The sequence below is a fragment of the Protopterus annectens genome, chromosome 7.part1, assembly GCF_019279795.1.
Source record: "Protopterus annectens isolate FY-2018-M chromosome 7.part1, PAN1.0, whole genome shotgun sequence".
NCBI lineage: Eukaryota > Metazoa > Chordata > Ceratodontiformes > Protopteridae > Protopterus > Protopterus annectens.
This window is the reverse complement of record NC_056740.1, coordinates 309335217-309361990: the sequence shown is the minus strand read 5'-3', so window position 1 is coordinate 309361990 and position 26774 is coordinate 309335217. Positions and strand designations below refer to the sequence as shown.

The window sequence follows — 26774 nt, the reverse complement described above, 5'->3', positions numbered from 1 at the left end:
CTGCAGTCCTTACAAATGGGTTGTCCTGTCGTCAAGCAGCACTTCGGTCGGCCGGATTCCAAAGTCTGGGTCTGGCCTCGGCTGGTGTCGCACTTCACCCGACGTCATCTCTGCTGGTCTTCGGGTATAAAGGCATCAGCCGACGCCATTTTCCTCAGTGTTTCTTGCCCCAGATGCCAGTTGCCCTCTTGGAAGGCTAAATTTTTGGGTAAATGCCAATGATTCCAAAAAGGTAGAAGGCAAACACAAAAAATAAGCATGTATGTACATATATACAAACAAATACACCATAAGAGATCCCCCCCCAGCTAGCTATTAGGTGGGCAAATACCCTAGGAGTACCACAGAGGGGAAGGAGGGTGGGTAATCCTGACTGCAGATGCTATCCTGTTCGGACATCTACATTTATGGTAGGTACAAAACTGTACTATGTCCTTCAAGGATGCATCTGCAGTCCTTACAAATGGGTAGAATACCATAGCCAAACTAGGGGAGGAGGAAGAAGATTTATGGTGTAATTAGGATCCCTTGCAAAACAGCAGTGGCAAACCCTGCTCGGGATCTAGAGTATAGAGGTAAGTTATAATGCTTGGCAAATGTATGCACGGAGGTCCAAGTAGCAGCCTCAATAATGTCCTTGGTAGCCACTCCTCGTAAGAAAGCTGTGGTAGTGGCTGTAGCCCTTGTAGAATGAGGCCTTATGTTCTGTGGAATTTGCTTTCCATGGTAGGAGTAACAGAATCTTATGCAATTTCCTATCCACTTGGAGATTGTCTGTTTGGAAATTGCTTTTCCTTCCCTTCCTGTTGCATAAGCTACTAGAAGCTGGTCAGTTTTTCTATTGCCCTTGGTTCTGTCCAGGTAGTAGCGCAAATGTCTATGTACATCCAAGGTATGCAGCAGTCTTTCCCCCCTGTTCTGTGGATTGGGAAAGAAGGTAGGTAGGTGGATTGCCTGGTTTAGAGACACTCTAGATACCACCTTAGGCATAAATGTAGGATTAGTTCTCATGGACACTATCTTGATGGAAGATTAGGAAGGGTTGTACTGCCATTAAAGCCTGTAGTTCAAACCCTTCTTGCTGAAGTAATTGCCAGTAGGAAAGCAGTTTTCCAGGATAGGTGTTGAAGATCTGCTGTTGCTGCTGGTTCGAATGGAGGGAGTGTCAATTTTTCAAGCACAAAATTCAAGTCCCATGCTGGTAATGGTGGTTTCCTAGGAGGTTTTACATTCTTAATTCCTCTCAGGAACTGCCTGAGTAGAGGATGTGAGAAGACAGGGGGATCGAAGCTGTATTCTGCAGAAATAGCTGATGCATGTATCTTGATGGAGGAATAGGACAGGCCTGTATGGAGCAGCTCTGCCAAATACTCCAGGATGTTGGCAATATCTACCTTTGACACATCTTTCCCTCTTTCAGTACTCCAAATGACAAACCTTTTCCATTTTCCTGCATAGTTCCTTCTTGTTGAAGGTCTGCGGGCCTCGAGGATAATGTCTTTAACCCTTTGGGATAAATCTGGGTTAGTTGCTCTTATGTAATGTTCCAGGCAGTCAGTTGCAGAGTTTTCAGGTTTGGATGCAGGATGTTGTAGTCGCTCTGAGTTAACATCAAAGGAATCAGGGGTATTGACCACATTTCCCCCCCGAGACATGCTCCTCTGCAATGGATACCAATGTTGTCTTGGCCAATTTGGAGCTATCAGAATTATCCTTGGACGTTCCTCTTTGATTTTCAGTAGTACCTTGTGCATCAAAGGAAGAGGTGGAAATGCATATGCTGTCAGGCCTTTCCAACTGAAGGATAGAGAGTCCACCTTCCAAGCAAGTGGGTGGTATGTCCTTGTGCAGAATTTCTTGAGCTGGTGATTGAGTGGGGATGCGAATAGGTCTATTTGTGGCATTCCCCATTTCTTTGTGATGGCCTTGAAGATGTCCGGGTGTAGCATACATTCATGAGCATCCGAGGTAGTTCTGCTTAACATGTCTGCTAGGATGTTTTCTTTTCCTGGTACAAATATTGCCTGTAACTGAATGTTGTAGCTCAGAGCCATATTCCATAGGTCCAGAGTCATTCGGCATAGGGGGTATGAATGAGTGCCTCCCTGTTTGTTGATGTACCACATGACTGTGGTGTTGTCTGTCCTTATCAGCAATTGGCCTTCTTTGAGGAATGGTCTGAAATTCTGGATTGCTAGTTTTACTGCCAGCATTTCTTTTTGATTTATGTGCAGGTGCAGCTGATCTGGAGTCCATAAGTCTTGAATGCACTTGTCCAGCATGTGGGCCCCCCAACCGAGGTCTGAGGCGTCTGTTGTGATGGTTTGGCTTGTTTGAAAGTTGTGGAAGGACAAACCTGGGTTTGCCTGGCATGCCTGAGCCCACCATAGGAACTCTTGTTTCAGGCATGGGATTAGTGGTATTTTGGTTTCTAAGCTGTGCCTGTGTTGAGACCATAAATTCTTTAGGTACCACTGTAGCTTTCTCATATGCCGTCTGGCATGGGGGACCAGGATTATGCAGGATGCCATGAAGCCCAAGGCCTGCAGTACTTTCCTTGCTGTTAGTTTGTTCTGCTTTGTTAATGCCAAGAAGTAAAGAGGAAGTTGTTCTTGTTTTTCTGCAGTTAGGAATGCCATCTGTTTTACTGTGTCCAATTCTGCACCCAAGAATGTTCTTGTCTGGGATGGTATCAGTCTTGACTTTTTTAAATTGACTGTGTATCCCAGGGCTTGTAGTAAGCAAATGACTCTTTGTAAGTCTTGTGTCAGCTTGCTTTTGTTGTCCGCTTGTATCAGGCAGTCGTCCAGGTATGGATAAATTTGAATTCCCTGAAGTCTGCAATGAGCGATTACTGATGCCAGGCATTTCGTGAACACTCTGGGCGCAGTAGATAAGCCAAAGGGCAATGCTGAGAATTGATAATGCTCTGATCCTGCAAGAAATCTGAGGTATCTTCTGCAATTTGGTCGTATGGGGACGTGCAGGTATGCCTCCTTGAGATCTAGAGTTACCAGCCAATACTCCTTGCCCAGCATGGGAAGAAGTTGCTGTAGGGTCAGCATTTTGAATTTTGGAACAATGATGAATGTGTTTAAAGCGGACAAGTCGAGAATAGGTCTCCAACTTTTCTCTTTTCTTGGTACTAGGAAGAGTCTGGAGTAAGTTCCTTGCCCTGTTCTGTAGGTGGTACCCTTTCCACAGCTCTCATCTTTGTTAATTGAGCTATTTGTTTTAGAGCTTCTGTCTTTTGATTTGGTGGTAGGTTTGGCATTTCTCTTTTTACTGGTAAGGTGTGGAAATGAAACCTGTAGCCTTGGTCTATAGTTTGCAAAACCCACTTGTCTCTCGTGATATAGTGCCAGTTTTTGAAAATAAGGCTAACTTTCCGCCTAAGGGTGCTGCTATTTGTTCCTGGTAGGCGGTGTCAGAGCCAAGTCACTGTGATTGTCCTGTTGCAGTGGTAGTGGTTGTATCTGTGCCTCGTTGGTTATTGCCTTGCCACTGGCGTCCCCTGTAGGCACCTCCTCTGGATTGATTTCTGCCTCTGGAACGTCTATTCCTGCCTCTCTGAGATTTAGAGGAGTCTGGAAAGGACCAATTTTTGGAAGGCCAGTTCCTGCTAAACCTTGGGGGCTGAACCTGTAAGAAATCTTTAACTGTTTGTACAGATTTTGCCTTCTCTTCCATTTTCTTCATTACTTGTTGGGCAGGGGAAGCGAATAGACTGATCTTATCCATAGGAGCATCTAATAGCTTTGCTTTAACATGATCCGGCAAGACCTGTTCTTTCAACCATGCATGCCTTCTTATAACTGTGCCAGTCATGGCTGATCTAAATGAAGCCTCCAGTGCATCATAGCCACATTTTAAAGAATAGTTACTAACCTGCTGAATGTTATTCACCATTTCTAGAACATATTTCTTATCTAAGGAATCATCAGAGGACAGTTTCTTAGTTAACTGATCAAGCATAAACTCTTGGTATTGGATCATATGAAACTGACAGTTCAAAGCTCTAGCTGAGAGAGTAGCAGAGGTGTATACTTTTTTACCCCATCTCTCTAAGGACCTGGATTCCCTTTCAGAAGGGAGAGGGTTTTTCGCTGAGGTCGAAGCTACTGCCTTAGGCCCCTGGGAGATAGTCTCAGGATCTGCAAGAGGAGCCTTGTATAAGTGGTGATGAGTGTCCGGTACCCTGTAAAACCTATCAGGCTTAGCAGGGGCTGGAGGTAAAGTATCAGGAGCAGTGCAAACATCATTAAATGCATCATCCACAACAGGAAGGACTGGAGGTATAGCTAAGGGCCTATGTTGTGGTAAGTGTAAAAAGGTCCTAAGCCTTTTTCTTGAATCTGAGAAATCTTGTCACCTGCCATTGGAATTGCTCTCTCATAGCATGTAAGGTTTCTCCAAAGGAAAATTCCTCTGGTGGAGAGGCAGAAGGAATAGACTCTTCAGCATTGGAATCTTCATATGTAGAAAAAGGAGCCTCTGGATGGTCTATATTGTCTGTATCATCAGAAGAGTCACCTGAGGACACAGGTTCAGGGGGCTCTGTTCTAGGTCTCTTTTCTGGAGGTTGAGAGGCCCTGTCTGGGTGAGATTGGGATCCCCTTATTAAAGAGATGAGATCCTCTGCCAGAGTAAGCATTTGGGAACTGGAACTGGGCCTGTGAGAGGGGGGCTTAACAGGCACAGACTTAGCAGTTTTGGCTGCTTTAGCCCTGGCAAAGGCCTTTATAGACATGGCTGCAGGAGGCCTAGCAGCCCCACGTGCTGGGGTAGAGACATCTAAAGGGATGGTGTCCGATAATTCTAGAGAAACCACATTAGTAGGCAAAATTTCAGAGGCCGATTCAACTAGGGCAGAAGGGGCCTCGGTAGTAGTCATGGATTCGGCTGAAGATTGACCCGTTTGCTTGGTTTCGGCTGAAACCGAGACACTCGAGGTTTGCTTAACCGTGGTTTCGGCCGAAACCGCGGACCGCGAGTGTCGGTCCTTTTCTTTGCGTTTCTTAACAATTTGAGTAGTCGGAGGATCCGACGGCATAATGTACGCAAAATATGAGCCGAAAAACTGTTCAGCAAACTCCGACCGACGCCTAAGCGTTCGTCGATTGAAGGAAGCACAGGCTAAACAAGCTGCTACGTCGTGGTCTGGGCCTAAACAAGGTAAGCAGTAAGAGTGGAAATCTTTATGAGGTATTTGTTTCCCACAAGTTAAACAGTTATTCACTTGTTCTGACATCGGCTGAGGCAAGAAAGAGTCCCCAACGGGGTACTTAGCTTTTTAGAAGTCTTCGAAGTAGTATTCGGTAGTAGTAATCTCTGGATCTGACAAACCGGCACTTGCGAACAGCTTCTGCTTCGGGCGCCACGCGGCAAGAAAGACTGAGGAAAATGGCGTCGGCTGATGCCTTTATACCCGAAGACCAGCAGAGATGACGTCGGGTGAAGTGCGACACCAGCCGAGGCCAGACCCAGACTTTGGAATCCGGCCGACCGAAGGGCTGCCTGACGACAGGACAACCCATTTGTAAGGACTGCAGATGCATCCTTGAAGGACATCTTAGATTCTACAAAGTGCCTGAGGAGGCTATCAGGGTATTTTAGGGGCAGGAGGCAGGGAGTCTGGGGACTTGGAAGAAGCCAGAAATGCATCCATAAAAGCAGGCAGGATGGGGGACTCCATTTGTAAGAGGTCATAATACCTCTTTTGTGTCTCAGAGACCTAACTGCAACCCCATTTGAAAAAAATCTTTCATTTGCACAATGGCCTCCCCAAATGTGATGTCTTCCCGAGGAGAATCTGTTCCATTAGACTCCTCCTCCGGGGAAGCATACCACAGAGGAGAAGCAATCTGTGAGGAGCAGGTTAGAGATTCATCCCCAGGAGAGTCTTCATCCTCAGAGGAAAGACCTTCTTGAGGCCTTTTCCCAGGAGTGGAGGGGGAAGGGCCTGGACAGGAGCTGGTGTCTGAAGAAAGGCCATAAAAGCACTGAAGAGGCCTTGAGTAAAGGCCTGCCTGCCAGGGGCTTACTCGGAGGGTAGAACTTGTTGGCCCGAAGAAATATGCTTATTTTTTTTGTTTTATCTTCTTCTTCGGGGCCTCCGACATAAGGTGGAGAGTAGGAGGGCTGGATGTCGGGCGACATTCAATGACGTCTGAAACGTCTTCCTGAACCACTATTTGAGTAACCCCAGTGGGCTTTTAGAAATAAGCCGTGGTTCTCACCGGGTCAGACACCTGTGAGTCCTGCTGGGACGTGCTAACAGTTTTCTTTCCCCCAAAGTACCCATCAAAGGAGGTTCTGCTGTTTCCAATGTGGCCTCTGGGCCTTCATCAGCCTCGGGACGAACGCCCAGAATAGAGGGAACAGCCGTAGGATCAGGCCAAAGTTTCCTGGCTTTCTTGGTTTGTGGCTCTTCCAAAGGTCCCAATGTCGGATCCATATCCCGTGCAAGGCACTTCAGATGTTGATTCTCTAAGTATAATCTAAGAAAAGCAAGTTGACTCCTAAGAGTTTTAGGGACAAAGGCCTTACAGATCTCGCGTGACATATGGTCATGTTCTGGGCCTAGGCAGAATAAACAAAGTTTGTGTGAGTCTTTACGTGGAATCTGACTTCCATACTGACACATGTCCTTCCTGCCTGACATTAACTCACAAGAAAAACACAGTAGCAAAACAGGTAACAAAACCCCCCTATGGGTACATATCTAAACACAGGCGAAGTACAAGGCAACTTTCCAAGCGAGCGTCAAATAGGTGGCAGAAAAGTTCTGAGGTAGGTCCATGCTGACGTCTGCTTTATACCAGACGCCCGTTTATGGCTGACGTATGCTGAGAGATGCAGGCCATCACACTTACTTCACAGTAGCATTTTAACTTTGGTAAAATGGCCAGATGTACGAGTCAACCAGAGGTGGACTCCTTCATGTTATGGATACTGCAGTATATGAATAGAAGGACATCCTTTGGTTATGTACCCAGACATACCTCCTTAAGACACTAGCAGTAGAAGTGGCCCTAGACACAGTATCTGCACAATCGCACACACTCCATACAGCATGGTTAAAGACCTGATGAATATTAGGAACAATGAGGTTCAGAAAGGACTTATACTCTGAAGGCAGATTCATAAAACATTCAATTAAAGTTTCAGCACAATGTAACAAACTACCACACATGGCCCTAGAAATAATTGTGAATTTTAAAAACCAAAATGGCAGAAGAGAACTCTCTTCTTAAATCTAAATAGCACCTTACCCTCTTTAACCCTGACAGAGAGGTTAGGATTCACCAAAAACATACTGTCAGCTGAAGATGAGGACTAAATGGTTGCAGGATCAGGCTTAAGGTAAAAAAAAACAGTAATATGTTACCCTGGGAAACTCTGTAAAGTTCAACTGCCTTTTAACAGACGGAAGATTTGGAATATGGATTGCTGACATCCTCCAAGGCTGGAAAAATAGAAGGAATTGGAGCAGCATTTAGGATCTCCACTTTGCAGTGGCACCTCCTGTTTGCCTTCACCTTTAGTGCAGCCAGGTTCAAGTTTGAGCTAGTCATTCGTGGATCAAAATCTGCCAAATCATGCACAGACTCAAGTCATTGAATCATAAGCACCAATTTGACTCATAGGTTCATAGGTAGGTACTAGGCTATTGGCCCTAGGTCCTATATAAGCCTAGCCAAACGGTACCACGGCTTTTGCCACCCAAGAATATTATTTTCCTGTGCCCCTGTCAAGCAGAGCCATAGAAGTGATCCCTGGGGTTAATTTCCTATCTCCCATCCAATCATCAAGATTTTTCTTGAAGAGTGCTAATGAGGAGCTTTGTTTGATATAGATAGGTAGTTTGTTCCAGAGTATGGGAAGTCTCGGAGACAGGAATCCATCCCTCCAGCATGTTCTGTTTATTGTGGTGACAAGGTTTAGGTCCCTAGAGCATGTAGCTCGGAGGGATTGGGATTTCTTCACGTGGAGCATGTCCAACAGCTCTGGGTTTGACATAGCTTTGTGTGTTAGGCAGAGATCGCCTCTGAGTAGGCGATATGCGACAGAGTAAAGCTGGAGTTTTTTTAGATGGTCTGCGTAGGGCATCTGTTTGAGGCCGGTAATCTTATTTGTAAGGTATTTCTGCAATCTTTCCAGTTGTTGTAGATGTCTTGTGAGGTACATACCAAAAGGGGCGTTGTACTCTATAATGGGTCTAATGAGTGATGAGTAGAGGGGAACAATGACCTCTTTTTTCCTGGATGAGAAACCTTTTGTGATGAGGTGTGCCACGTAGAAGGATTTCCTGACTATTGTGGCAATGTGATTATCAAAGGAGAGACTACTGTCCACCTGTGTCCCAAGGTCTCATCACACTTTTGATGTTAAGTAGACTACCGCCTATGTGGTAGTTCATGGGTACAGAGTTTTTACCAAAAGGGATGACAATGCACGTTTTGGCATTGAGCTTGAGGCCATGGCTTTGACACCAGGCATCTGTCTCAGTGAGGCCCTTTTGTAGGATGTCCACATTGTTAGGAGATTTGATTATGGCTCATAGTTTGCAGTCACCTGCGAACTTTGTTAGTCAAAGACCTTCTGTGTTAGCCTGTACTTCAGAGAAGTAGATACCAAACAGGAGAGGACCTAGGACTGAACCCTGTGGTACTCCACTTGTCACTGGTCTGAAGTTGGATTTAGAGTCTGCTACTTTCACAGTGTGGATTTGGTCAGTGAGCCAGTTGGCAACCCATCTTGTGACATAGGGATTTATACCTAGTTTAGTGAGTTTGTCTATAATTCCAGAGTGGGGGATGGTGCCGAAAGCCTTGACGAGATCTAGATAGGCTGTGTGTACCACCTTACCCTCATCTACAGCTTTGGTGACCGCTTCAAAGAAGTCTATCAGGTTTAGGAGACATGATCTACCTTTTTCAAACCCGAACTGGGTAGGGTCCAGAGTTTGGAGATTACCAATGTCATTGTTTATAAGTTCCATGATGATACGCTCCATAGCCTTGCAGACCAGGCTCGTCAGGCTAATGGGGCAGTAGTTCCCGGGGTCTGTGGTGGCTCCCCCCTTTGTGGAGTGGGATAACTGTTGCTGTGCGCCAATCAGTGGGCACAAAGCCTGAGGTGAGGCTATGATTGAACATGGTACTTAGGTGGGGTGCCAGTTAGTTCTGTAGTTCATGTAGAATGCAGCCTGGGATGTTGTCAGGTCCCATGGATGCTGTGTTCTTGGCTTTGGAGAGTGTGTTTTTTACCTGTGCAGCCGTGATTACAGGTACTTTGCATTCTTCCTGTACACAGATGGGCCCTTTAGGGGATGAGAGTGGGATAAAGTTAGCACTGAACCTTCCTTTTGCAATAAGGAGAAAGTACAGTTGTGTACACTTACCATAAATGTACATGTTCGAGTGTATTCACTGTTGCAGTCATTACATTAGGGTAATCTGCTGGCAGGTTTGCCCTCAGTCGGCCTGAATGCCAAAGTCTTGGGTCCTGCGTCGGTTGCTGTCTTCTCTTCCATGACGTCAGGTCATCAGGGGTATAAAACATGCAACCGACGCCATTTTCTTTAGTTTTTCTTGCCCCCGATGTCAGGTGTCCCCAAAAAGGAAGCAGTATTTTATATTTATATATATATATATATATATATATATATATATATATATATATACACACACATACATGCATCAATATAAACTTTACCTTAATCTACAAGCAAATACACCACATAGGTTGTAGAAGATAGAGAAGGAAAGATAAACTGTAGAATGACAGGGGGAAGCAGGAGGGTAACCTGGACTGCAACAGTGAATACACTCAAACATCTACATTTATGGTTAAGTGTACACAACTGTACTATGTTCTTCGTGTTTCACTGTTGCAGTCATTATGTTTGGGTAGAATCCCAAAGCTATGGTTGGGAGGCTGGAGCTAAACAGCATTAGGAGCAGCTATAAGGCCCTGCAGCACTGCAGTGGCAAAGCCTGCCCTAACTTAGAGTATAGAGGCAAATGGTAATGCTTTGTAAAGGTGTGAACAGAACTCCAAGTAGCAGCCTCTAGAATGTCTTTGGTTGGTACTCCTCTGAGAAAGGCTGCCGAAGTAGCTGTAGCTCTGGTGGAATGAGACCTAATGCCCTTGGGCACAGATTTACCATGGTGTAAGTAGCAGAAACAGATGCAGTGGCTTATCCATTTTGAAATTGTCTGCTTTGAGATAGCCTTTCCTTCTGATCCTGCAGCATATGACACTAGTAATTGCTCAGTTTTTCTTAGAGCTTTTGTCCTGCTCAAGCAGAATCTTAGCTGTCTGTGTACATCCAAGGAATGCAGAATTCTCTCCCCTTTGGTCTGCGGATTTGGATAAAAAGTTGGCAGATGAATTGTTTGGTTAAGAGCCACACTGGAAACCACCTTAGGCATAAAAGTAGGATTTGTCCTCAGAGACACCCTGAATGGGTAAAATATGATAAAGGGCTTTACAGCCATGAGGGCCTGTAGCTCTGAAACTCTTCTTGCTGAAGTAATTGCTAGTAGCAGAGCTGTCTTCCATGATAAGAACTTTATATCAGCAGTAGCGGCTGGTTCAAATGGAGGCAGGGTGAGCTTTTCCAACACATAATTGAGGTCCCATGCAGGTAATGGTGATGATCTAGGAGGCCTTAGGTTTTTGGCTCCTCTAAGATGCTGCTTTAGTAAAGGATGAGAAAAGATTGGTGGCTCTGTATTGTAATGAGCCGAAATGGCAGAGGCATGGATTTTTATTGATGAGAAAGATAGGCCTTTGTCAAGCATCTCAGTTAAGTATTGCAATATCTGAGGAATATGTGGTTCTGCTGTATCAGTTCCTTGTGCTTGATTCCAAGCACAGAATTTCTTCCATTTGTCAGCATAAGATTTTCTAGTACTAGGCCTTCTGGCTTCCAAAATTACATCCATCACAGCTTTACTGAGAGGTGTCGTTCGTATGATCGCAGGATTAGCCATGCTGCCAGGTTCAGAGTCCGTAGCTGATTGTGCAGGATCTGATTGTTTTGCTGGGACAGTAATTGTGGTCTTTGAGGCAAGCTCCAAGCTGGGTATTGAGACAAGTTCCTTAGGATTAGAAAAATAGAAGGAACTGGAGCAGTATTTGGGATCTCCACTTTGCAGTGGTGCCTGCTGTTTGCCTTATAGGTTTCATAGTTTCATAGGTTAGTACTAAGCTAACTGCCCTTGCAAGCCATTTTAAGCCTAGCCAATTATCCCTTGTGAGACTCAAACCCTGAACCTTGTGTTTGTAAGACAAACACCTTAACCATTAGGCCACCCTCCCAACCCCTTCACCTTTAGTGCAGCCAGGTTCAAGTTTGAGCTAGTCATTCATTGATCAAAATCTGCCAAATCATGCACAGACTCAAGTCATTGAATCATAAGCACCAATTTGACTCATAGGTCCTTGACCTGTTTCTCACAAACATGGCAGAATGTTGCATACCCCCTAGTGTAATGTCCTTCTTTGAAACAAAATGAAAATCCTGGACCCCAGCTAACTCTGGAAGTTACAGGAATTATTCTAAGGCAAAGTTCTGATTAAGTGAAACCATGGGAAAATATCAAGCTCCCTCCCCCCCTACAAACACTCCTGTCGATGTGGAATTGTTCACAGAAACCCTATACAATCATGTTAATGGCTTCATATAGACAGCAGTAAATACCAGACATAAGCAAATGATAAACTCAGAAAACAAGTCAATCTGGTGGAATCCCAACATAAATAGGTTGTATAATAAAAGGTAGAAAATCAAAGCAAAAATTATTAAGGGCAATGACCAGCTAGGTAAAAATTCACTCATAAATGTTAGCAAGCAACTCAGAACTAAATCTGTTGTAAAAATAGACTCTCGGGCCAAAAACAATCACAAAGCATTACTCACCTACATCTGTGACCACAAAGGCAATACACAACAATGTGCCAAACTAATTGTAAAAGCAGCCATCTATATTGAGCTGGATGATACAGCAAATCTACTAACTGACTAATTAAGCAACAATAACACTCCTCAGGAAATACCCTCAACTACAACTCCCCCAACTGACACTAGGGAAAAATTCCTCAATGCACTCGCCAAGGTCAAAAACACTGCATCAGTGGGCCCCGATAACATCCGAGAATTCATTCTTAATACCCTGAAACACAACCTATCAGGACTATTAGAAGCACTATTTAACCATAACCCTCCAGACAGGCTTCATGCCAAGCAAATGGAAGACTGCAAGTGTCATCCCTCTACATGAGGGCAGGTAATCTATAGACCTGAGTAACAACACATTCGTAAGTCAAACTAGTCTCACATGCAAAGCCATGGAAATAATTACTATGAATATGATAAATAACAACACAGGAAACTGTCAAGAGACTGGATACAAGACAAGTGTGGTTTTGTCAATGGCAGGCCATGCCTATTAAATCTGCTGGACTTCTTTGAGGTGGTCACTAAAGTAATGGATGAGATGAAAAGGATGCAAACTGCCTATCTTGACCTAACCAAATCAAATGACAATATCCCGCTTCAGCATTGTAGACAAATTGAGAAAATTAGGTATGTCACTCACTGTCTCACAGTTAGGATCCAAGAAGTTAGGATAGGGGAGTCTACCTCCACAGAGAGGCCTGTCACTAGCAAAGATCCTCTAAACTCAGTGCAGACACTGTCCCTATTTAGCATCTACTTCTCTGAGGTCAAGGCCAACTTCAAGGGCCTCTGCCTGACCAAGTTTGTAGATGATTGCAAACCACATACAAACACAGAATCCTCCAAAGATGCAAATACCCACCAAGGCCTGACACGGACTAATAAATAGTGCATACCTCTGGAACAAACACCCAATTCATGTAAAACAGAGCTCCTCATTGACCCTATTAAAGTGTAACTTAGACAACTGGAAGGGAGTCGGTAAATTTACCCCCATATATGTCACCTATGTCCCTACTGGATAGGGACAGTTGGTGCTGATCACAGATTCGCACTGAAAATACAGACCACACAAACTGGTCAATAAGGGAACAAGGGTATAACATGGCTAGGCTTATAATGGCCGTACGGACAATAGCCTAGCAACCACCTATGAACCTGTCAAACTCAATTCCAAGAAATGGATAATAGCATTCTTAGCTAAGACAGCTATCCCTGGAAACTACCACACTGATAATATTCCTCTAAGAGTAGGTCCAGTGGTCAGGGACTTGGGAACACTTGTAGACTGTAACCTGGCCTTTGACCATCATGTGTCTTTGGTAGTACAGAAATCTTTCTATGCTGTGAAACTTACAAGCAAGGGTTTGGAATCTAAGTCTAAGGTTGTCATTGTACCTCAGTACTCAGCCATCATCAGACCAATCACGGAGTACAATGCTACATTGGGTATGTACCTGACCAGGCATATGCAACAGCTGGAGCAACCATAAAAGTTCCACACAAAAAGAATAGAGGGTGTAAGCATGTCCTACTCAGACCACCTCAAAGCCCTATCCGTGTATTCTGTCACCTACAGACTGCTGAGAGACAATCTATGCCTGGCATACAAAGCATACTCTGATCCTGCTATGGTGGACTTGTTGCAAATCCACAAAACAAATAGCATCAGTTACCTAAATCAAGGGACCTAAACCTCATCTGTAACAAATAAATGACATGTTGGAAGGCCATGTATGTGTCTCATGAATTATGCCTTCTCTGGAACAGGCTTCTCATACATGTGAAGCAGGTTTCTTTCCTAACCCAAGGGGTTAGGGGAAGGCATAATGTGGGATAGCATGAGGGTTAAGATATTTACCCCAAAGATACTAGGTAAAGTGTTTGATTCTCAACTTTGAGGGCAACTGGCTAAGCTTATAACAGCCCACACAGGTAGCTAGTCTAGTACTTACCTATGAAAAGTAACTTGGACCAATTACCTATGAACAGTAACTTGGACCAAGGGATGGGGAATCAGACATTTACCCCTGGACTGGCACTTGTGTGTCTAGTAGACAGAGAAAGTCTATAAATACTTGACCATCACCCATGTCCAAGCCTACCTATATTCCTTAAAAATAATCCTAAGGTATCAAACTTGTCAAAATACATTTGGGAAGTGTGGCTATGCTTAAAATGGCCCCCTGAGGTTAACCTACTAACCTCACTAGGGGAAACCTTCAATTGCTCTCAAAAAAATACATCATGCATCCGGGGAATAGACTCACAAAAAGAAGAACACCTGCAAGAGTGTTTAGGTATATGTGCTTTCTCCAGACTCTGTGTCCTAGCCTTGGGAATCCATAGGAGGGGGAACTCTGTCTCTATCAATATCAGACTATCTTCAAGATTTTCTATATCACAATAGTGCTAAGGTAAACATTTTTTAATTCCAAAACCAACTGTCTGCAATAAACTCCTGGCTAAGACAAGACCATCTTTATGTACCACAAATGTATGCTTAGAATACCTAACCTTTTGTTTCTTTTTCCTATGTAAGTATTCTTGGAAGAAGAGACTGGGAGAAGACTCTACCCTGAGCAAGAGATCTCTTTCCCCATCTACTCTGAGAAGAACTGCCCTGATCATCTCAACACCCAAACAGGAAGGTGGTTTCTCCACGTCCTTATTGGACAGTGGAAGAGCTGTGCAGGATGCTACTGACCCCCACCCCAGTTCATGATGACCAAAGAAGAAATACCAGAGGAACTCATCGAGACCAGTGGAGGGACTAAGGAAAGTACAGTTGTGTACACCTACCATAAATGTAATCACACTTGGGTTATCTGCCTGCAGGTAGCCTTCAGTCAGCCCAAATACCAGTCTTAGTATTTCTGCGTCAGATGCTGTCACTTCTTCTATGACGTCAGGTCGTCAGGGGTATAAAAACAGGCAGCCAACGCCATTACATCAGTTTTTCTTGCCCCATATGTAAGGAGCCCCCAAATAGGGAGCTAGTATATGGTGTGGAAACCACCACCAGTAAAAAGTAAACACCAATACCATTAGGAATAGCCATAGAGAGGAGAGACAGAAAGATAGAGAAAAATTGGGGGGGCTGAAGGGAGGGAAACCAGGACTACAACAGTGAATACACTTGAACATCTACATTTATGGTAAGTGTACACAACTGTACTATATTCTTCATGTTTCACTGTTGCAGTCATCACACTTGGGTTGATTCCCAAAGCTGAGAAAGGGTGGAGGCAGTCAAGAAGAGTTAGGGCTGGCTGGTAGGCCCTGCAAGACTGCTGTAGCAAATTCTGCCCTGGATTTGGAAAAGATAGGTATGTGATCATGCTTAATGAAGGTGTGTACAGAACTCCAGGTTGCAGCTTCCAGAATGTCCCTGGTAGGGACTTCCCTAAGAAATGCTGTAGAGGTAGAAGTAGCCCTAGTGGAATGTGTTCTGGACCCCCTGAGGGGTTGGTTTTCCTTGGTGCTTGTAGCAGAAATGGATGCAGTGTGCTATCCATTTGGAAATGATTCGTTTAGAAATGGCCTTGCCCTCTGCCCTTGTTGCAAAGCTGACTAGCAGCTGGTCAGACTTTCCGAAAGGCTTAGTCCTATCAAGGTAGAACCTGAGCTGTCTGTTTACATCCAAAGAGTGCAGGATCCTTTCCCCTTTATTCTGAGGGTTAGGGAAGAAAGTTGGAAAATGGATGGATTGGTTTAGGGCCACACTGGACACCACCTTAGGCATAAAGGACGGGTTAGCCTTGAGGGAAACCCTGTCAGCATGGAAGATAATAAAAGGTTCCATAGCCATCAGTGCCTGTAGCTGTTTTCAAAGAGAGGAATTTTAACTCTGCTGAAGCAGCAGGTTCAAAAGGGGGAAGCATGAGCTTTTCCAGTACAAAGTTAAGGTCCCAAGCAGGGGTGGGTGCTCTCCTTGGGGCCCGTAAGTTGTTAGCCCCTCTCAGGAACTATCTGATGAGAATGAGTCGAAATGGCAGAGGCATGAATCTTAATGGAGGAAAAGGATAGGCCTCTGTGGAGTAGCTCTGCTAGGTGATCCAGGATTAGAGGTAAGGAGGGCACAGCTGTGTCCTTTCCTTTAGACTGAATCCAAGAACAATATCTTTTCCACTTTTCCGCATAGGATTTCCTTGTACTAGGCCTTCTGGATTCAAGAATGATGTCCAGCACCTGTTTACTTAGGGTTGCTTGTGGAGTATTCAAAGAATAAGCCAGGCTGCAAGATTTAGGGCTTGTAAATGTGGATGCAAAATCTGTCCCTCCTGCTGTGACATCAGGGTAGGGGTCTGGTGTAGGTGCCAGGTCTGTCCCTCCTGCTGTGACATCAGGGTAGGGGGTCTGGTGTAGGTGCCAGGGTGGCTCCCTTGTCAGGCTGCGCAGGAGTGGGTACCAGTGCTGGCATGGCCAGTCCTGGGCAATCAGAATTGTCCTTCGCCTGCCTTCTTTTATCTTGAGTAGTACTCGAGAGAAGGGGCAGAGGGGGAAAAGCACAGATTGAGAGGTTTTCCCATTGAAATGATAGGGCATCCACTTTCCAGGCCCTGCTGTGAGGGTACCTAGTGCAGAATTTGCTTAACTGGTGGTTGAGGGGGGAGGCAAAGAGATCCACCTCTGGATCAGGAGGTTGAAGGTGCTGGGCTCCAATTTCCACTCGTGTGGGTCTAGATGATTTCTGCTTATGTCATCTGGCAGTGAATTTTGTTTGCCTGGCAGGAACTGAGCTTGTAGATAGACTTGGTTGTCCAAAGCTGTGCTCCACAGAGTCATGGCTAACCTGCAGAGTCGGCAAGAATGGGTTCTCCCCTGCTTGTTTATGTACCACATAACTGTGGTGTTGTCTGTTTTTATCAGCAGTTATCCTGGAAGGATTAGGTATCTGAAAGCTGTCACAGCATTCTGTACAGCTAGCATCTCCTTTTGGTTGATATGCAGGAGAATTTGGCTTGGGCTCTAGTGGCCCTGAATGCATTTGCCAGCCATGTGGGCCCCCTATGCATAGTCTGATGCATCTGTGGTCAGGGTTTGGGTGGCGTGGGGTAGAGTAAAATGCAGTCCCTTGTTGTGGTTGCATGCTTCGCCCAAAGGAACTCTGCCCTCAGACAAGGTATGATTGGAATGACTGTTTCCAGGTCCTGAGAATGTTGGCACCAAAGACTTTTTAAGTACCATTGAAGTTTTGTCATATGCAGTCTTGCATATGGAATTAGCAGAAAACATGAGGCCATGAACCCTAGGTCTTGCAGTTAGCTGGGTTCTGGTGGCCATTTGCTTGAAGTAGTCTGGCAGACTTGTTTTTCTGAAGTGAGAAATGCCATCTGGGAAGATGTGTCCAAGCTTGCTCCCAGGAATACAATCTTTTGACTGCGCACCAGTTGTGATTTCTTTTCGTTGATTGTGTACCCCAAAGAAGTGAGAAGGCTTTTTACAAATGCCAGGTGCTGAAGCAGCAATTCCTGGCTGTCCGCCTGAATCAGGCAGTCATCCAAGTACAGGGAAATTTCTCTGCCTGCAGTATCCAATGGCTGGAGCCAGGCATTTTGTGAATACCCTGGGCGCAGCAGATAAGCCAAAGGGAAGTGCAGAGACCTGATAATGCATAGATCCTGCCCTGAAACGTAGACATTTCCTGCATAATTCCCTGATGGGGATGCACAGATAAGCTTCTTTTAAGTCTAGGGTGACTAATCAGGCATCCTTGGCTAGCACAGGGAGAAGCTGTTGCAGGGTAAGCATCTTGAATTTTGGCAACACCAGGAAGGTGTTGAGAATTAAAAGATCCAGGATTGGGTGCTAAGAGCCCTCTTTCCTGTGTACCAGGAATAGTCTGGAGTAGAAACCCTGTCCCCTTTGTTCTACTGGAACTGGCTGAATAGCTCTGATGTTGAGCAGGGAAAGAACTTGATTTTGAGCCTCTGCACACTGGTTTGGTGGAAGGTCTGGAAACCCGCTTGGAGTTGGCAGTGAATGGAAATAAAATATGTACCCCTGGGATATAATGTTGAGGACCCATCAGTCCTGAGTGATGGACATCCATTTTTTTGCACGAAGGGCAAGTTTTCCTCCTAGGGGCACATGCAGTTGGACAGGTAGAGTTGAGAAGTCATTTTGAACTTTTTCCATAGGGAGGTGGCTTACCACTCCTTGTTTTAGGGGTGGGAGCACTCCATTGCTTAGATCTCTGCATACTCTGAGACTGTAGTCTGGGTGGTCCGTTTCCCCTTGATCTTGTCTAAAGAAACTTTTGAGTACAGCATCATCTAGCAGCACTATGTGTGTACTTTACATACACATTTGTATTTTTTCTATGACACAAGATTTGACACACGTAGATATGGTGCTTTATTTGAAACAGTGTGGTCAGTTACCAAAAAAAGAATTAAAAAAAATCAGAAACAGCTGGACAATTTAAAATGCTCAGATCTAAACAAAAACAGACCTACATTCATTTGTATTCGAACGGACTTTCAAATAGAGTACACAATTTTTGCACTTAATTCTGCTACTGTCATGACTGTTGCATGCAAATTCTGTTTTAATGTCAATAGCATGCCAAGTAGTTTACAGAAGGTAGATTTAAATATGTACTCGGTAATCTTCTATCAAGCTTATGTGAATCACCTTTTGAACATTACTAAACTATCTGTACTATTTTTTCCTCAAATTACCTGACAGGGAACTCCACCATTTCATTGATTTTGTCTCTCCAGATGAAGCTGCGGAAGGAGAAACGCTTTAACTGAATGATTAGTGCATTTGGAAGCCTCCACAGCATCAGTTGTTTTGATGCCTCTCTATGTTGCTTGCACTTAGGACAGTACCTGAAATGAAAAGAATGAAAAAAATACCTAGTAACATGAACAAGAAAATATTTTGTGCATGTGTGTATTATTTTATTCTGTTTGTTTACCATGATTCACAGAAACTCAGTTTGTATACAGCCAGAGAGCATTGTCTGGTTAAGTAACTTGCTCAAAGTCAGACAATAGGAAAATTAATGTTGACAGAATCAGGTTGTGGACCACATGATGAATAATCCTCTGTGCTTACTTGTCACGTAACAGACTATACATATTTATTTCACAGTGTGATTGTACATATACATAAACATCAGCTACACAGAATGAACGATAAAAAATTGGTTCTGCTTTGAAATATCAACCTTGAAAATCAGGAAACAAAAACAAAATAACCAGAATAAAAATATCAAAATGGAGAAGGCCAGAATTCAAGCAAGGTTGCAGAAGACAAGAACTAGATTTTTGTATTCCATGCTACTTAGTCAAACTCTGAGGTTGCATAACTTTGTAACTTTTGAAAAATAATTTTTCCCTTTCTCTATACCTGCCAACCATCTGGTTGATAATCATGAGTCTGCCAGTATGCTCCCAAGTGGATGATAAACATCTGCAGTGTAGCTGTTACATATACACTGTCAGAGAATTTTTATGTGACATAACTAAAATGCTGCATGCAACTTGAACACTTCAGGAGTGGGCATGCAATGGGTCCAGTTTGGAGCTTATTACACTGCAACTCACCCTTCTGCTGGGATGGGCAAATAAGCATTGCATCTTCACTGAGCCAGAACACTTAAGAAGCAAAGCAAGGGGGCTTGCCCTCTGTTAAAAGGTATGCAGTGGCGGCTGGTGACTTCAAATTAAAGGAGGGCTGCAGAAGACAGCTGAATGGGTGTGGCCAATGGGAAGGGGTGTGGCCAACTGGAAAGGGGTGGAGCTATGCTCAAAACCACAACTGGAACTTTAATTAAATACGCTGCCATGGGTGCCAAACAGTCATTACGAGAGTCCAATCAAGACAAAATGAAGTGTAGAAGAAAAAAATATTTCAATGCATTGGCTATATGACAACTTGCTTAATATCCAGATGGAAACAAGTTGTGAGGCATGAAAAAATAAATTACTTTTTAAATACATTACTGGAATGCCAGTCAAAATCATGTATAAAAAACAAGCAGCACTCAACTCAAACCACTACTCCTTGCACTGCAGTTCTAATTATAATTTATATTCAGCTTTATAAAATTACCAGGTAACATGCTGAAAGTAGCAATCTCTGTGATACCCCCACTTGTATAAATGTTTCTTATCCAAAAAAGACCTGCTGCCTGACACAACTATCTATTTGTTTCATGAGGAAGACATGATCAAAGTAAAAAATGAACAGCAAACAAGAAACAAGCTCAAGATAAATTGCTTAAAGGATTCCTGCAGAAGTTATGGACCACACATGATAGATTGGCATTCTGTTTATTTTACGGGTAAACCTGCAAAGATGACTGCAAGTCTCCAACAAAAGATGACTGCAAGTCTCCAATAAATGTAATGAGCTTCTGAAAATACTGTGATCCTGTCCTTTTATTACAAATACTGTCATATGCATTTCAATACCCAAGGCTTATACATTATCTAGTTCTGCATGGCAACAACGAAAAGGCTTTCAATGCCGGTAATTCTTTAACAGTATGCTTATTAAAGCTTACTTGCATCTTACAATCTCCGACAAGCTTACCTGATGCTCATTAAATCATTGCTACTTAAACAGAGCAACAGGGCACTATGACAGCATGCATTTCCTGAATAATAAGAAGCATAAATCAACAGTATAAAAATCTGACAGAAAACCATAACATTCTGCAAAATCAAGGACAGATGAAAAGCCATGGCCGTACTTGTGGTCTGCCTTGGATGGGGGAATACTCTGCACACTTACACTGCATAACTGCTCCTTGCCTTCCCTGGACACATCCAGAGCCACTACAATGGGGAGTGGGGTGCAACAAGTATGTCATAATTTAAAATGTCTCTGGCTGACAGTGATGGCTCTGACACTCATACCTCTCAACTGCAGAGCAAGAAATCTGGACAAAGCTATACATAGAACTAGAAGTGGGACACAAGCCCAAAAATAAGGACAATTTTTAAATATTGCTCTTATTAACTTAGATAATAGAACAGTAGTAGATTTTGCATTAGTACGAATTTTCTGAAGGGTATAAAATCTGAAACTCAAATGTCTGCCATTATTTTCTAACTTCAATCTTTAATGACTTGCCACTAATTTGCCAGAAAAACACAATTTTATGAAAAACAGACCAAAAATGTGATGCAAAAATACAAAGTTGCCACACAATACAGCTGGGAACCTCTCAAAAGGGACACCTTTTAATATTAACACTGTTAACTTGAGCAGCTAACAAAATAAGAGCATCTACATGCATTTCTGAAATAAAAGTAATCTATAACTCTGATCATTACAGTTATATATAATTGTAAACCCTCCACATTTTCTTCCAAAATTGCCATTTTGAGGAGGGATTATTAGGGGAGAGCAACATTTTGAGCCAACATTGGGGACAACTGAGAGGTTTGGATATTCCTAATTCTACAAAGCGATTTGCAAGTACCTCTCAACCTCTTAATGCAGGAAATCTGGACAAGGCCAAATATATTGGGGGAACATACAAACACTACTAAAAATTGCTCTTGTATAAACTTAAGACAGTTGATGGAATAACAGGTCTTGCATTAGCATGCATTTTCTGAAGGTTATGACGTCTGAAACTCAATGTCTGTCATTTAGTGACTTCATTCCTAAATGATTTGCTAGAAAACCACAAATTTTATGAGGAACAAACCAAAAATAAGAAGCAAATATCTATTCATTCTGCAAAATATGGACAACTGAGAGGTATAGTTCAACCGGGGCTGTCTGAGTTTGCTACCCCCCCTCACAAAATCATGGTCGAATGGAGCCTCCCCCCTGCAGCCATTCCAACGTCCCATTCCTTGGTTATTTTGCCCCATTTACCATAAACACTGTAATGTGCATACTGCTTTACTTCTGCGATGATTTAGATTTCATTTGAAAGTTTTATTTTGCATTTTACACACAAACCCTAATAGATATCTGTTAAACAAAGCAATGCAGTCTCACAATGAAAATAGACTTAGCATTAAAACTTCTCTGCCCTTGAAACTCACATGCAATGAAACAGCATTGAAACCCACATTCAAAGAAAATACATTTTTTGCCAGTGGCAGATAAAGATTAACTCTGGGCTGTTTTCAAAATCATAGGCCCCTTGAACATGAAACATACACGTGCTCTTTGATACACCTTCCTGACTGTATTACATCATATTCCTTGTACAATACACTACAGTTGTTAGAGGGAATTTTAAATGTATTGTTTTGAACATTTTTCCAGTAAACAATGAAACAAAATGCATGCACCAATGACAAAACTGCCCAATTCAGAATATTTCCATCATAAAACGTCTACTCAACCTTCTATAGTCCACCTGTATCAGTAAATATGCACAATCTCTGAAGTAGTAAAATCCACATTAAAGAAATCTGTAACTAATAAAGAGGTTGCTGCTAGCAAGCAACTTTATATGTCATTGTTTCATCTACAAATAAAGTGCCTGTTGCCCTTGAAGAATAAATTGCCTATGTTGCATGCATTAAAAAAATGATAAGCTAGTAATACCGCAATAGGGAATGGATAGCAAACTGATAACAGGTTCATAGTTACTAGGTATCTTTGCCAAAAAAGGACTGTAGCATCCACCCCCTTTACAACACACTACATTATCAGCAATGCATCTACCTACTGTGGGAGTAGAACCCACAGCCTTCTGCATCAAAAGCAAAGACACTACCTGTTGTGCTATTAACAATGCACACAGACTTAGCATAAGCAGCACTAAACTTTTGTTCCCCTGCAGCTCTCAGCTCCTTGTAAAATCTACTCGACATTCCGCTGTATCTCTGAACTTTGCAGCACAAGATATCTGGAAAAAGCCAAAATTTATTGGGGGGGGGGACAAAAGGCCAAAAACCAGGGACATATTTTAAACATTGCTTGTATAATGATGGAAAGTTGCTAGAATAAAATGCTGTGTTACCACCATATACTTCACTGCCACATCTTGAACCCAGGGGACCCTGTGCAAAACAGTCAGAAAAACATACCACTATGCCGAATCAGCTGAAACAGAGGAAGACAAACTTAAATGGCTACTATTTAGTGAATTCAGTTCTCACCATAGCAGTCACCCTCTTAGCATAAAACACCTGAAAAAAGCCAATAATGTGGGAATACAGCTGCCAAACATATTCAGTGAATTCAGTTCTCACCATAGCTCTCAACCTTAGCACAAAATACCTGGATGAGGCCAATAATGGGGGAATACAGTCCTAAAAATATGGGCAAATTTCAAATATCCATGTTATAAACTTAGGCAATTGCTAGAATAAAAGGTTTTGTTTTACCATGTACTTTCTGAAGAATATGAAGTCTGAAATTCAAATGCCTGTTATTTTTAAACATTTGTTTACCAGGAAACTAGTCTGACTAGGAACAAAACAAAGCCAAATTTCAGCAGAGCAGGGAGAAACACTCCAAACACATCTTTGTAAGGGATGGGAGGACATGCAGATTCCACACAGAAGGCACCCCAGCCAAGAATCAAACCAGAGAACCTGTAGTTGTAAAGCAACAATGCTACCAGTGCACCACTGCACTACAAACCTTTGCAAGGAAATATGAAGATACAGAAACAACAGATTTTATGACGAACAGAACAAATATGAGGCAAAAATCTGCAATTTTTTACAAGTAGTGGTGGGTAAGGAATTCAGGTCCTTGCCACCTGCACCCACGATAATGGGCTCAAGCCTGAGTATTTCTACCCACCACTATGTGTTAACAAGGGCATTTCACACACACACTCTCTCTCATGTGTTTTATTTTTGATTTATTCTGTAGCACAAATTAAAGAATAATATTAGCATCAATTACATTCTGATTTTGTTTGTAAAAGATTCATATGTACTTATTTTATATCTCCTACATTATGCCTCTATTAAAATGAAATATTCATGTTCTTGGGAGCCTAACTAACAAAAAAGTTGCATTTAATTCCAGTCCAGTACAGTCAAATGAATTTAAACACAAGAAGAGTAACTTACAAACAAATCTACAAACAGTTCCAGAATGAAAACTGCTCTTGGAAACAAAGCAGTTATTTTTCAATGATTTAAATAAATACAAAATGTCTAAAAAATGAAATAAAATTCACAATACATGTAAAATGCTATTTTTAGACTATGCAATACACTTATCGTTCCTCAAGCATGCTTCAGATTAACAGGTAGTATAACTTCAGTTATATAACTAGTCACGTGACATTGACAAACCTGTTGAAACTACGACATTATGCAATGTGCGTGTCATGGAGCTGTCATTGTTCTTGGCCAGCTTTTTCGTGGATTTTTGTGGGTCTTTTTGAACTGGACTTTATCCTTTAATAGTGCTGACAATTTCTTAATTTTATCACAGCAAAATGTACAAGCATTTATCAGTGATATGCTTAATATAAATAGTAATGTAATTCATTGAGATTCAACATGGCAATGTATGCTGTGAAACTAAATATACATGTTTACAGTATCATACTCGATATGATTAGCTAATAGGATGCTGAACAGAGTACAGAATGAATGGGGCACAAGCTGAAGCGAAAGTACCATATACTGTAGGAAAGCAATGTGCCTGCATACGGTATAACCAGGTTGCTTCAAGGTGCTGCATAAAAAATAAGAGTCTGAGGTGGTTTAAGCTGTTAATATATTCTGGAAAATACCAAGATATAGCTAAGACTGCTGCCTACTACAAAATGTGATGACTAGAGATAGCACAATGCTGTTTGTATAAAGCTTGTGCTTAGGGTGCAATTGCAGAATGACTGTTATCAAGAACTTCAGTATTTGAAGCTTTAAAAAAAACAGTTCTCCACATTAATAAAACATGAAGTGTTTTTTGTTACATGTGACAATTAATAAAGACATAAAAATGCTATAAAAAATTCCAGGACAATTTCCTTCGGCTTTGATTTTATTTAATTTCTTGAATAAATAGTTTAGCAGTGTACTGACTAGTTATCCCTTTGTCAATAAGATATAAAATAGCTAAAATATTTTATAGAGTCCTGAATGCTATACAAAAAAGGCAAGTTGTAACAGAGGAGTTAGTTAAATATCATATTTCTTACCCACAGAGGGGTCAGTGTCTTTTTCAAATGTGCTACAGAGATGTTATGCATCCATCAGTTTACTCTCTGAGTTTCTGCTTCATCCATTTAAAAGCCAAGGGGGAGCTACACAGTGCCTCTAAGGCAATGAAATTTAACCTGGACAAGGCATCAGCCACCACACACACATATGCGCACGCACGCACACGCACACGCACACACACACACACACACACACACACACACACACACACACACACACACACACACACACACACACACACACACACACCCCTTTGGTTTGAACAGAACCATTAAATGTGATTATTTCCACTAACGGAGCTGTAACTGCCTTGCCGATTAAATATACACACAGGAGCTGCCTTTCACACACATACCTTACCTGTAAATGGGTCCGGAAAGCAAACCAGGTCCAACTCCATTGTCTCGAAGCAGCAAAACCTGTGCTTGACTTAACGCTTCCCTGCAGGAACTCCTGAACTCAACTTACCTCACTCCTGATTGGTCCTGCACTCAAATCCCTGCTTACCTCTCTCTTGATTGGTCCTGTCTGCGGCTCAAGCAGTCCGGAGCTCCTCTCTTCTGTGCAGTTGTCTAACGCACGGCATCTTGTGCATCTGCGGGGCAAAAAATACCTTCTCTGCATCTGGACTGCTAACTGAAGCAGTCAGAGTTTGCAGAGATTCCTGGGCATCTGCGGGGTAGTCCACGCATGCGCGGCAGTTCCGGTACTCAGTAAAAAAAGAAAAAATATATTTTTTAAAGTTTATGTTTTATGTTCTATATTTCTTTTATTTCTAGGTGGGAGGGCTGCAGTCCTGCAGACCAATAGCACGAGCCGCCCCTGAAGGTATGTCCTACTTCTTACGATCAATTTGGTCTTTCTCCATTTAGTTTATTTTTTAATTCAGTCTTCAGTATAAGAATCAAGAGAAACTCCTGTCTGACTTACAATGGGTATTAATAACACTTTTTAGGTTTCTAAGTACAGTCGTAAGTAAACTTATCATAACAGTAGATGTTCGAATAGGCCAAAGTTGAAGTAATCTAAGCTGCATGGGACAGCCTACCAAGGAGTGGACCAGCTAGTCAACTTCCCAAACATTAGGGCACCTTCCACATACCCTAGCCACTATACAGCTCACGTACAACAGTATAAAATTGGCAAACATTTCATAGCTTTATTACTGCAGAAAAGGGAGTCTAGAGCCCTGCCAGAAAGGAAACAGTAATTTAATGACTGACTGACTGACACTTGATTATCAGGAAAGTCCAAACAGGTAAGTGCCCATTTTCAGTGGAGGCCAGAGGAGAAAGTGCCGAAGTATTACAAAAAACACCCTGACATAAAAAAAAATGCGGAATGAAGGGAAGCAGGGGAGGGGGTGCAGCAGCTAATGCAACAAGGGCTGGGAGGGGGGGAGTTGGCAAAATGGTTAGAGTACTTACCTCCCAGGACACAGGGTTTGATTATCACCTTTGAGGGAAATTGGCTAGACTTAAAACGGCCTGCAAGGGTTGTTTGACTAGTTCTTACCAATGAACTTATGAGCACTGAATTATGTGAAAATCTACTATTATGGTAAGTTTACTTACACAGCGGGACTATGCCTGTCATTAGATTACTGTTGCTGAAGCCTAAGCTGTATGGGATGGGCACCATAGTTAAGAAAAATGAGGGAGGAAGAAAAATCAGAGTACAGG

General features: G+C 42.7%; 1 protein-coding gene across 1 annotated transcript in view; it reads right to left on the bottom strand.

Moving 5' to 3' along the window:
* Window positions 1-26774, bottom strand: part of USP19 (ubiquitin specific peptidase 19) — a 3461697-nt gene that overhangs the window by 806465 nt on the left and 2628458 nt on the right. Inside the window, exon 21 of the mRNA XM_044078491.1 lies at window positions 18658-18810. Coding sequence (XP_043934426.1) covers window positions 18658-18810 — 153 coding nt within the window. The remainder of the gene's footprint in view (window positions 1-18657; window positions 18811-26774) is intronic.